General features: G+C 25.1%; 2 protein-coding genes across 2 annotated transcripts; both read right to left on the minus strand.

The window, feature by feature from the left end:
- Positions 1-996: 996 nt before the first annotated feature.
- OCT59_009134 (uncharacterized protein) lies at positions 997-2,397 on the minus strand (the record flags this gene model as incomplete). The annotated part of the gene is made up of 2 exons (XM_066133337.1): positions 997-1,310; positions 1,821-2,397. The coding sequence occupies 2 exons, from the start codon at positions 2,395-2,397 to the stop codon at positions 997-999; spliced, it is 891 nt and encodes a 296-aa protein (XP_065999787.1).
- A 1,035-nt stretch (positions 2,398-3,432) lies between these two features.
- Positions 3,433-5,620, minus strand: OCT59_009135 (uncharacterized protein; the record flags this gene model as incomplete). Its single annotated transcript, XM_066133338.1, has 2 exons — positions 3,850-5,620; positions 3,433-3,597 (listed from the first exon to the last, which is right to left on the minus strand). Exons 1-2 carry the CDS (start codon positions 3,886-3,888, stop codon positions 3,433-3,435), a joined length of 204 nt encoding a protein of 67 aa, XP_065999788.1. The 5' UTR covers positions 3,889-5,620.
- Positions 5,621-13,380: the final 7,760 nt, after the last annotated feature.

Below are 13,380 nucleotides of genomic sequence, written 5' to 3' on the forward strand. Positions count from 1 at the left end.
AATAAAATTTTGCAATGTCGAAAAATTTAAAATACTTTAAAATGTTACTTAAATGGAAAACATTATTATGATAAAATCGATTTCAAAAATATTTTGATTTAAATCTTTTTTTTAAATAAACTATAAAACCTTTATACCTTAATCTCTAAGAAAATCTCGAAATTTTGTTAATTTGACGTTTATGTAGATATAAAAAAATTGATTTTTTCATTTTTTTTTTAAAAAAAAATAGAGAAAAAAAAGTGCGAATAAGTACATGGACGTCATAATTCATAACCGATCTATCCACGCTCTGATCTAATCCAATGCTTTCTTCTCTACGCTTCTGAAATTAAGAGTCAATAAAATTTGACATATTCAATCGCGGCTTCCAATAAGAAAAACAATGCAATTTCCAATTCAAAAAGTAAATCACTAAAATTTACATTATAGGAAAAAATTTAATCTCCGTGATCATTGGAGTGCGAGAATACTTTCAACAATAATCAATGAAAGTAGTACTGTTTGAAACTTCACTTATAAGAAGAAAGTGAGAAAATAAAGGATCGCGATAAAAAAAAAGTATGCATATTTATGTCTAAAATCAATCAATGCGGCATATCAAAAATACGCACTTATTAAGAAGTTATTGTGTCATTTTTAGCAGTGTAAAAGGTCTCAATTGGTGCGTGTTAATCGTGTTATGCCATTTGCCTAAGATTAAACGCTTAATTTTTTTCTAAAAATTCGATTCAATTAAAAGTTAAAGATAAATGGCTAAATAAATAAAAGTTCATATAATTTTATTAATTTTCCGTTACTTTGCTGTAAAAAATACAATACGATATGTAAAAATATCGAGATATAATGCGCGGAGAATAGTAATTCATTCTGATAATACATCAAATACGCAGAATTTTTCATCGAATATAAATTTATTTGTATAAATAAGTTACATTAACAACAACAACATTAGACTGATATTGCCAACGTGATCTCGTGATCTCGTGATCTCAATCACGTATTTTTCTTTACAATTTGAAATACTTCGTAATCTTCAATTTCGAAACTATCATTTTTAATAATTCTTTTTTCGTATTCTTTAAGATCACAAACTTTATCAAATATTCGAAGGTCACCATCACCAAAACCATGTTTATCATAAGCAGAATCATATATTGCATTTTTTCCGTTCTTAACTCTACTTAGAACAGTTGATGATAAATTTAGAGTAGATTGAAATGAGAAAATAAAACTATCATTCGTTGAAAGATATTTACTAGCACCCCTCCAACTTAAAGGATTATAACCTCCAATGATTTTATCATCATCTTTCAATTTAATTATTATAAGAGTAGCTCTTTTATTATAACATCTTTTTCCAAAAGTATCAATACCAAAACCATCTCTACTTCCACGTAAAAGTAATTTAAATTCATATGGAACTAATTTTAAAGAAACTTCACCTTGATTTTTATCAATCCAATGAACAATTTGATAAATATGATCCATATCAATAATTACTGATTCTACATTAACTTTTCTTGAAGGTAATACTTTTGTATTTAATGAACTTCCTGGTACAAGATAATGTAAAATAAGTTCTTCATTAAGTTCTTTTGGTAAAAGTGCTGATAAAGGACGTATTTTATAATAATAATCTTCAGAAGAAATTTGAAAAAATCTAATATGTGGAATAAATTGTTGAATTGTTAACTTAATAAAATCAATTTCTTTAGAATTCCAAAGTGTTGTATCATTACTAACATTTGGATTTTTTGTTATAGCCCATTTTAATAAATTATCCCAAATTTCAATTTCATCCATTTTAAAATTATCACTTTGAATAAGTGAAAGTAAAGCATCATCTTCTAATTCTGAAAATAAATTAAAATTATTCAAAAATTTATCAGGATTATTACTAATAAGATCTTCAAAATGTTCATAAAGAATATTAAAAACTCCTTGATAACGTGAAAGTGTATTATATAATTTAATTTCATTTCTCTTAAACCATTCTTGATCTAATGTAATAATATGATTTTGAATATAATCAACTAATTCATCAAGATTAATTTCATCCGCTGCAATAAGTAATTCAATAAGATTATTTTCTACAATTACAGATTTTATATTTATAGTTCCAGTATAAATATATTTTAAAATAATCCTAAAAATATTAGGTTTAATATTCGGTTTTTTAAATGTAAAAACATTTCCTTCTTTTTTCGCCCAATTTGATGATAATGCGGAATCAAAATATGATGATCTAATTTTTAATATATTAGAATGTGCTTTAAAATATTCTATATCAAATTCTTCTCCAACTTGAATAATTACATCATAATCATTTGTATCATTATAAAGTCGACTCAAGTCTCTTAATAATGAATTTACTAAAGTTTCAGAAGACATCATTTTTCAAGTTTTCTTTTTGTTAAAAAAGTTGAATAACAGCTATTTATAGTATTCATTTTTTGGGTATCACTAGTTACAAATGGGTAAATGAATTGCTCAATTTGGATAGTTGATTGTGTAATACCAAAGATTTTTAAGCCACCTGATTAATCAAAATGAGTTATGCTTATGTCAAAAATCTGTTAAGAATTAAATAATTTAGCGATTAATGCCTAAATATCGGGGGGGGGAGAAAGAAGGAATTGATCTTAATATACTTATTGTATAGGATATTTATGCTTTGATAGCAGAATCATTGGTATATCTGTTATCATGAAATCTGTAAAATATAAATTATTGAATCATTTACATTTTATAATCAATGAACCCAATTTTGAGTTGTGCAACTCCACTTCGGTAAAATTCTATTATTTACTAATTTAATTAATCAATAAATCACAGTATACGAAGCTCGTGCGCATTTCGCATTCAATTCACGTGATGTTCACCGTATTTTCTGAGTTTCGTTACACGATTCGATTCTCGTGCATATAAATTCGTAAAAAAATTTTTATACTTTTCCTTCTAATGCTGTATTTTACGTAAAGACGTTAATTTCTTGAATTATGAGTTCATTTTGGAGCTCGTATAATATAATACATGTAATGCAAAAAACATTTTCGATAAATTAGATAAATTGAAACTAATTATAATGATAATATTGGATACTCAACTATAATCAAACAAGATAATTTCTTTGATAATTAAAAGGTGAGTTCCTAAATAAATGGTATATTAATTAAAAATTGGAATATATCTGATTTCATGAATTTTACTTTAACTCTGAAACGCTTAGGTAATTCAAAGAATGTTACGTTAGAATTAATGAGGTATTTTTAAAATGGTATTATCTTTTAACAAATAGAGATTACATTAACTAATATTTATGTTGTTAAATTTAAGATCCGAAAAACAAAAATTATACTATACTGATTTGTGAAAGTTTTACGAAATTATTTTGATACAAGTCATGATAGGAAATCTTAGATATTATACTCAACTAGGGTACAAAGAATATTCAATACCATCGCCTCGACCTCGACATTGTTTCACCATCACCCAATTTTCTTCCTGTTCCTCCCTCAAAATAACGCTAGTTTCATCATTTAACGACTTCTCCTGGCTTGATTTTATTAAAGTTAATGAAGGATATTTGTAAACCTGTAGATTAATGAAAATAGTATTTTGTCTTATATGGTACCAAAAGAACCAAAACCAATTATGTATGGTGGATTATCTTCTATATCATGATTTAAATATTTACAAGTCATGATACATCAAGGATTTAGGCTGTTTAATATTTTAAGTATTCCAATTAATTTAGCTTAGATACAAATTCATTAAATTAATCAACAACAGAGAGAATGAAAAAATTTCATTCCTGTGATGGGGAGTATTGATTAGAAAAATTACCATAACAAAATTATAGTCCATGGCAAAATTATAGCCCATGGCAAAATTATAGGAGTAGAAAAAAAAGATCAAAGTTTTATTCAACTTTTACCAATTTAGCTTTATTGTATGAAACATATTCAGAAATTATTTAGTTTATTAATAACCTTCCAGAACCAAAAATACTGATGGACGAAGTTACGACATTGTTGCGTGAACGGTTGTGAAAGAAGTAAGATCATTTGAAATGTTATGAATATTATCCCTCGCCAAAAATCTCAGAGAATAAATTAAAACGAAATCAATATTTAATAATACAATTATTTAACTTGTATATACATAATAAGCATACGGAAATGTTCAACAATTATTAATTATAATTCGGGACATGAAGCTATAACTTTATTTAGGTTATAGTAAGAATAGGGTTAGCTATTAGAAAGCGTAGTAGTTAAGTTACGAATATTAGATATAGTTTATCATGGGTTCGATTCTTAGAATAAGTAAAAATTAACTAATGGATCATACGCATTGGTATAGGTGGATTATTTAATGTTGTAGAAATATTCGAAGGAGTATTGGAGTCGTCTTGAAGGTGTAGTAGTCAATGTTGATTTCTTTCAAAATAGGACAATATTAGTAAATAAAATAGGACATTGTTCCTATACCCATATCCCATTCAGTTTTAGAATAATTTTTATGTTGTGAAAAGGCCTAGCCGAACTTCGCGAAATGCGTTAGGTGAGTTAGGTTAGCGAAAATGCAAATCTAATACAGAAGAGAATCTATTCTGTCCTTTGTTTTTACTAAGTATTCTGAGACAGGAAATTTTTATAAAACATACTAGCGACAACAAATTGGCATCAATTATCTGTGACACCAATACAACTGAAAAATTAATGATGATGTTTATGGATTCTATTTATTGGATACGAATGATTAACGAGAAATATTAAATCAAACCTTTAATTGAGCGTATAATTTACACTACTTTTTAATTATGTATTTAATTTCTAAAAATTTGGACACTGAATGTGATCTCGATTAATTTTCAAGAAGGTCACACTTCACCGCATCAGTTACTATTCGAAAGACATTTTTTCTTGGGTTAATTAGGTATTTTCTTTAAATTTAACATAGAAATCATTATACAATTTTTTTTTTACATAAATGATATATTTTATCTTTAGATACTTAGATACTCAAAAGCATTCATTAGCTTCAATTGTTTTTATTAACGACATTTCCTTTAATTATTTTATGAATTCTACAATTGTAGAATAGATTTTTCTTGATATAGTATTAAATCTTTTAAATAATTGGTTTGGTGAGCGTTTAGCAATTAAAATTTAACAAATCTTGATTCCGTATATATTGTACAGTATATACATTTTTGAAAATAATTTCTTTTAAAATAAAAAATCAATTTTTATTTGTTCTTTATAACTGAATGTTTTTTTTTAAAAAAAATAATTTTGGATTTTACTATTCAAATCACAAACAAATTGTTCCATTTTGAAATTAAAATAATAATTAAACCCTAATTATTAATCAAACACATACTAATAAAATTCCCAACCATTTTTAATGAAATAATTACTTAAATTTACATATTTTATTGAATTGATTTTTCTTTATTGCTGTTTACAATTTAGTGCGATCACAGCTAGCACTCCTATAAAAATATGATTATCAAAATTTTGTGAATACTCATGATTTTTCTAAAAAATCATTTAGAAAATAGTTGATAACCTGTGAATACCAGTGGAAATTATAGAAAAATCTCAATTTTTCGAGTAGTTTACTTATACGCAAGTTTTTTAACTTTGTGTAACAATAACAGTTTTTTATAAAATTTTCCATGATTTCCCCCGGTAATCATAGGTAATCAACCCTTTTCTAGATGATTATTTAAAAAAATCACGGGTATTCACAAATTTTTAAAAATTGATTATTTTTAGTGGTGTTACACTATACATGCTGCCCAAATTATTTTGGGATGTCATAATTATAATTTGGGATGCCATAATTCATTCGGTTTATATATAATTTACTATGTAAAGTGCCGAAATAATTTGGGATGCCATAATTGAATTTGGGATTTTACTTATAATTACGGCAGTCCAAAATAATTTGGGTGGCATGTATATGTTACGCTATGATCGCACCAAATTGAAAACAGCGATAATTATTTGAAAAACTTCATAATCATCAATTTTAAAATTGAGTGATTTTAACACTCACCAGTGATGAAATCAACCCAAGGTAAAGTTCACCTATATTCCATAATTTATTAAAATTTAAATTGTTTTGTTTTGAAAAAACTAATAATTTTATTAATAAAAATATTTATATATAATAATTCATAAGTTAGTATTATTATAAAAAATGTGATAAATCTTACAAGTATTAAGTAGATTTTATATTGCTAAACAACTTTCAATTAATAAAGGAAGTAAATTTCATTTGACTAAGTGGTGAAATTATGCTCTAAAGTTAGTAAATGGAAAAAAGAAAAATTTGAAAGTTAGTACCATTATGAAAAACATAGATTTCTCCATATGTATTATACCTACACACATAAAAATTAATATACAAATAGTTTTGACCTTGCTGAACAATTTTCAATTAATTAGAAAGTTGATTTCATTTGACTAAAGTGGTAAAATTATGCGCTGAAGTTAATAAACAGAAAAAAGAAATTCGAAAGTTAGTACCGTTATGAAAAATGTAGATTTTTCCATATGTATTATACCTACATCCATGAAAATTAATATACAAGTAGTTTGAACAATTTTCAATTAATTTAGAAAGTCAATTTCATTTGACTAAAGTGGTAAAATTACATTCTAAAGTTAGTAAACAGAAAAGAGAAAATTTTGAAAGTTAGTACCATTATGAAAAATGTTAGTTTCTCCATATGTATTATATTTACACCCATGAAAATTAATATACAAGTAGTTTTAACCTTGCTGAACAATTTTTAATTAATTTAAAAAGTCAATTTATTTGACTAAAATGGTGAAATTACACTCTGAAGTTAATAAATGAAAAAAATTTTTGAAAGTTAGTACCATTATGAAAAATATAGGCTTCTTTATATATATTATACCTACACTTATAAAAAATAATATACAAGTAGTTTTGGCTTGTTGAACAACTTTTAATTAATAAAAGAAGTTGATTTCATTTGACTAAAGTGGTGAAATTACACTCTAAAGTTATTAAATAAAAAATACAAAACTTTAGAAATTATACAATTAGTAGTGTTATAAAAAACACAAATTTCTCTATAAATTTCATTTCTAATTTATGAAATTGAGTTGTATGGGTTTAATAATATGTTTGAAAAAAAAGTTATAGTTTAAAAAAATTTATAAAAAAATTTTTATTTACATGTATAAAATTGTAAAACATAATACAAACAAAATTAATATAAAACTAAAATTATCATATTACTGGTGAATTTTACCAGAGGTAAAATTCACCACCTGGTAAATTAATTTCAAATTAACTATTGGTGAATATAAAATTAATCCTTTAAAATTATTATTTTCAATAATTTTCATTTCATAATTTTCACAATAACAAGTTTTTTAAATATTTGTAAATCATAACTACTAAAACCATGATTATTATAAATAACATTTATTTTATTTTTAACTTTACTTAATGTAATTTTAATTGATTTAAATTATATTTTTTTTAAAAAAATAAAACTATTATTAATTGAAAGATAAATACTAGAACCATTTAAGGTTGTCTGCCTAAATCTCTTCAAAATTCTACAATTAGTTTCTCCAAAATTTTACTATAGTTTTATTAGTTTTGGCAAGATTTCAGCAGTTTTAGCATTTATAATAAATTTTATCAGGTTTCACTTTTCTCCAGAGTTTCGCTAACTTGCCAAAACCCCTAATTTCTCCAGCAACCTTAAAATCATTCCAATATATTGGATTACAGTCAACTCCCTCTATAGTCACTCCCATTATAGTCACATTCTACTATATAGTCACACCAGTTGAATGTTCAAAACACTTTATTATTAAAAACTATCCTATATAGTCACAATCTATCTATAGTCACTATCACACCTATCCTCAAAAATCTTATATTAAAAAGAACTGTTTATAATCACAGTTATATAAAGAATATATTAAATAACTTGGCATCTGATAATTGTACAAAGATGTATCATAGCTTGTTAGAATCGTCTCACTGAGATGAATCGAATGGTGGTAGTTTTATCCTTTTGCGATCACTGGCTGATGAGTTATTCAACAAAATGTTAAGCATCGGCATTATTATATTTCTTGATTTACATTTACTGCGCCATTTAACATTTTGCTAAATTTCTCGGTACCTAGTGATTGTAAAAAGACGATTAATAGCTCGTTAGAATCGCCTCATTAAGACGAATCGAATGGTGGTAAGCTCATCTCTCTGTGATCAATATTGACGGAGTTACTACTTAAAAACCATTTAATATTTTTTAATTTCGGAAATTGATCTAGTGATTGGATTTCAATGTATTTTATACCATTAGATTCGTCGCATTAAGACAAATCGAATGGTAGTAAGATTGTCTCTCTAGGATCAATATTGGCAGAGTTATTACACAAAAACCATTAATATTTTTTTAATTTCGGAAATTAATCTAGTGATTGGATTTCGATATATTTTATACCATTAGAACCGTCTCATCAAGACGAATCGAATGGCGGTAAGATCGTCTCTCTAGGATCAATATTGGCGGAGTTATTACACAAAAACTATTAATATTTTTTTTAATTTCGGAAATTAATCTAGTGATTGGATTTCGATGTATTTTATACCATTAGAACCGTCTCATCAAGACGAATCGAATGGCGGTAAGATCATCTCTCTACGATTAATATTGGCGGAGTTACAATACAATAAAGTTTTGAGTATAATTTTGGCTAAAATTATGTTAATTTTTGGCCAGAATTATGATATACTAATATATGAAATTTTTTATATAGTCACATCTCTTTATAATCACCAAATATGGACTGTCCCAAATGTGTGATTATAAAGAGAGTTGACTGTATAACTAAGGTTGCTTGCCAAACCTAGGGGTTTAGGCAAGATGGCGTTTCGCTAAAAAGTGAAATTCTGCCGAAACTATATTAAAGTTATATTAAAAAACTGGCGAAACTTTGGAAAAAGGCGAAACTGCTGAAACTTATTATAAATGCCAAAACTGCCAAAACTCCGCCAAAACTATAATAAATCCATAGTAAAATTTTGACAAAACTAATCGTAGGATTTTGAAGAGGTTTAGACAAGCAACCTTAATTATAACTTCCAATAATTTTATTATCATCATTTTTTAATTTAATTAATACAATAGTAGTTTCTTTATTATAGCATTATTCTTTAAAATATTTTATATCAAAATCATCTCTATTTTTACATAATGTAAATTAAAATCATATTGAAGTTCTCTTAGAAAAAAAGAAAATTTTCCTTGTTTTTTATCTTTTTTTTTTTTGCTGCAGCATATTTAAATCTTTATTAAAATAGATAAGTTTATAATACATTATACAAATGAAAATAAACTATATAAATTAATTTAGTAAAATTTAAACTACTCGTTATTCTAAAAAGGACTCCACATGTATAGGTAGAATTTAGGTTATGATCAAATTATCAGATTAATAAGTGATTCTTTATATGCAAACTTAATTTTATCTAGATCATAAAGTAAATTAAAAGGCATGTCAAATAGGTAAGGTTGCTTGTCAAAACCTAGAGGTTTAGGTAAGATGGTGTTCAGCCGAAAAGCGAAATTCTGCCAAAACTATATTAAAGTTATATTAAAAAACTGGCGAAACTTTGGAGAAAGGCGAAACTGCCAAAATTTATTATAAATGCCGAAACATATGGGCCGATTCAACGCATAAAATGGATTTGGCCAACATTATCGGATATTTTAAGGGAAATTTGGCTAAAATTACGGTATTTTCGGCCAAAATTACAGCATGTCCAACAGGTGGACAACAGGTTTTTGAGGAGACGATAGATGATTATTATTATAACTTTATACTATCTTGCCAAAAATAATAATTTTGTAACTAAAGTAAATTTGTTAAGCTTTACAATTATTGTTATATAGAAAAAAAATACTTCATTGAAATTTTTTAACAAAAATTTTAATAAATAACAAATTTACTACTTAATGCATCAAATCGGCCCATATGCTGCCAAAACTCTGCTGAAACTATAATAAATTTATAGTAAAATTTTGATGAAACTAATCGTAGGATTTTGAAGAGGTTTAGACAAGCAACCTTACAAATAGGAGTACACTAAATAAAATGAAGATTGCATTGGCTGATTATACTGTAATATATTAAATAATACAGTTACCTACAATCATTTATAAATGTTTTGCATCTACAACAGGTCATAATAAGTCTTAAATACAAGCTTTTCCTCAAATGGCTTTTTAAAAATAGTTTCTAATAATGATTCTTTTTCATCAAAAACTGATTTTACTTTAATAGCAGATGAATATTTATTGATGAATTGTTTCATGCTGTTTTTCCATTTTAATCAATGTATGATGTTTGATTTCTCTTCATTTGATAGTTCACTCTATATAAATAAACAAATATTATGATTGGTTTAAATCTAAGATAATATATATAGTCACCTTGAAAAGTATTAATTGATACTAAAAATGGCTAAATTTTATTGAGTTTTATTAAACTTTACATAAAAAAATAATCTCTAAAATAACTAATAATGTGTTACCCTTCTCTTGCTTCTAATACTGCATTGATTTTTTGTGACATTAAAGCAATAACCTCTTCAAAAATAAACAATTCAAATTTTCCCATTTTTCACTTAATGCAATTTTAAGTTCACTTACAGTTTTTGGAAAAACCTTACAGACCTGAATATTATCTTTTAATTGTTTTTAGATATTCTCTATTGAGTTTAAATCTGAAGAATTTGCCAATCAATAATCACAATTTTATTCTTCTTCAACCAATTTTTGATTATTTTTGCAATATGAATACTAGATGTATTATTCTGTTGAAAAATTGCAGCCCTTCCTGTTAATTCGCAAACTGTGTGTTGAAATAAATATAAATGTGAATTCAAGATTTTAATGTAAGTATTTGAATTGATTTTTTCATCTTCTTTTTTATTTTTATTACAAAAAATTAATGATCCTTTTATTCCTCTAGCAAAACATTTCCAAATTATAACTGATTTTTGATCACTTTTAAAAGTAGGTGTCAAACATTCAATGTTAAAATTTAACTGCTTGCCAATCTTAATACTTGATTCATTAGAGAAAATAACTTAGTTCCAATCCTGAATTATTTTTTCTTTATATTTTTCATACCAACTAATATGTAGAGCTCCTAATGAGTCGAGTCAAGTCGAATCACGAGTCAAAAACCTTAATTTTAAAGTACTTTTTATTAAGTTAGAATATAATTAAACGAAAATTTACAATTATGCGAGTCAAAAATGCGAGTTTATGCGAGTCATTTTCGGAGCTCTACTAATATGAGCTAATGTATGCTTTTTTAATACAAAAGGTTTTTTTGTTGCAATATGGGAATGAATTCCAGTAACATATAGTATTTAACTTTATTTATAAATGCATTTTTTTCATTATTATTAAAAGCAAGTGATTACGATAAATTTTCAGTCATTCCTGTCTTTTTGTATTTGTCAATAAATCTATATATTGTGGTAAGATTATGTTTCATTTTTCTTGCTATTTGTGCAGGGTTAAAATTTTCCATATATGCTAGTATTTTTTCTTTCTCTAGAGGAGATAATTCAGTATAATGATAATGTGACATGATTTTTTTAACTGTGTAATATGTCTATTAGATTATAAATTATGAGGAAAATATATGAAATAATAAAAAATAAAGGTATAAATAATTTAAATTGGATGTATCATTATACAACAAAAAATCAGATGATACTTTTTGAGGCAACTGTACATTATTCCAGAAATTCATCATTTCCTTTCTTTTATTATCTGTAAAGACTTTGTTTACTAAGTTCGTTTAATCCTATTCAGAAAGGTTGACAATTTGATAATTGAAAAGACTGTAGTTTATTCCCCTCATCTTTGCAATAAACATTTTTTATTTCATCATTAGATTCAAAAAATTTGACATTATTGCTAATCCCGATTGGCCATTTATTTTTATATATATAATCTTTGTTGTCAGTACTCTTTTGATGCTTTTCTTTTACTACCTTGCATGAAGATGTATTACTTTTACCATTACTTTCTAGATCATTAACACTTTCAGAAGAATCATTAAATAGTGAAAATAATGATTGCAAATGAAAACAGTTAAAAGTACTGCTAGTTTTATTATTAAAAAAAACAATATATAAATTTATACTACTTGATAAGGTTGCTATTTTCTGGAGGGATTCTTATATTGATTTGTATTCACAAACAACTTTAATTTGTTAAATAAATATGTTCTTACACTTTTTAAATCATTAACTGAGCTTTCTATTACGCTATCAATATATCTTAACTATTTTCATAATATCAATTAGTTTCTTTCTGCATATAAATGACTAGGATATAAATAACAATTCATTATCAAATTTTTTTTAATTTTACTTTTACTCATATAGGCTGATCCTGCTTGTTTCATTAAGTAAATTTTTGTGATATTCATAAAATTGTACTATACTAGTACTACATATTATACTACTAAAATATGTGATAACTGTATAATAATTTATATTATTTTAATAGACTAATTATTGCTCAAAAAATTTGTTTTTTTACTATTGGAATTGAGTTTCAAATGAGTTGTAAATTGGTTTTTAAAAACTTATTGCAAGATTAAAGAAATATTAGAAAAGGTCAGAAAAGTGTAGTTTTTTATAAAATAAAGCTATTTATAAACATTAAATAACTAAATAACTTATACTTTATAATAATAAATAGAATAATTATTCTGCTGACTTGCTAAGTTTTTATTATAATTATCTCAATAGTTCTTATATATAAATACTCAATATACATTTTCAAAAATGAAACTTTTTATTTAAAATACAAAATAATGTAATAAAATAACTGTTATTTATTATATAAAAAGTTGGAAAAGTAAATATGTGTATTATTTTACAGTAAAAATTTACAACATTATATAATTGTTTTTTTATAAATACTACAAGCATTTTCAATAAATTGTAATAAAAATACAACAAAACTTTATAATAAATAAAATAAACAACTGATATGCTATATTTATTAAAAAAGATACCATTGCAGAGTATTATATGTAAAAAATTAAGATGACTTAGTGTCATATCATATTTTGATTCAAGTGATATAATTAAAGATGAGCAAAATTAGCCTATATATTTGCTCTGACTTTTGAACATCTCCATAATTACAGCCAAAACTTTGGACATAATAATTCAGCATTCAAGTTAGTGAACTAATAAAACCTCTCTGATATTCTGACAGTTTCATGACAGTTTCATGACAGTTCCCTACCAGTTTCACAATAATTTCATGAT

The sequence above is a fragment of the Rhizophagus irregularis genome, chromosome 17 (genome assembly GCF_026210795.1).
Source record: "Rhizophagus irregularis chromosome 17, complete sequence".
Taxonomy (NCBI): Eukaryota; Fungi; Glomeromycota; class Glomeromycetes; order Glomerales; family Glomeraceae; genus Rhizophagus; species Rhizophagus irregularis.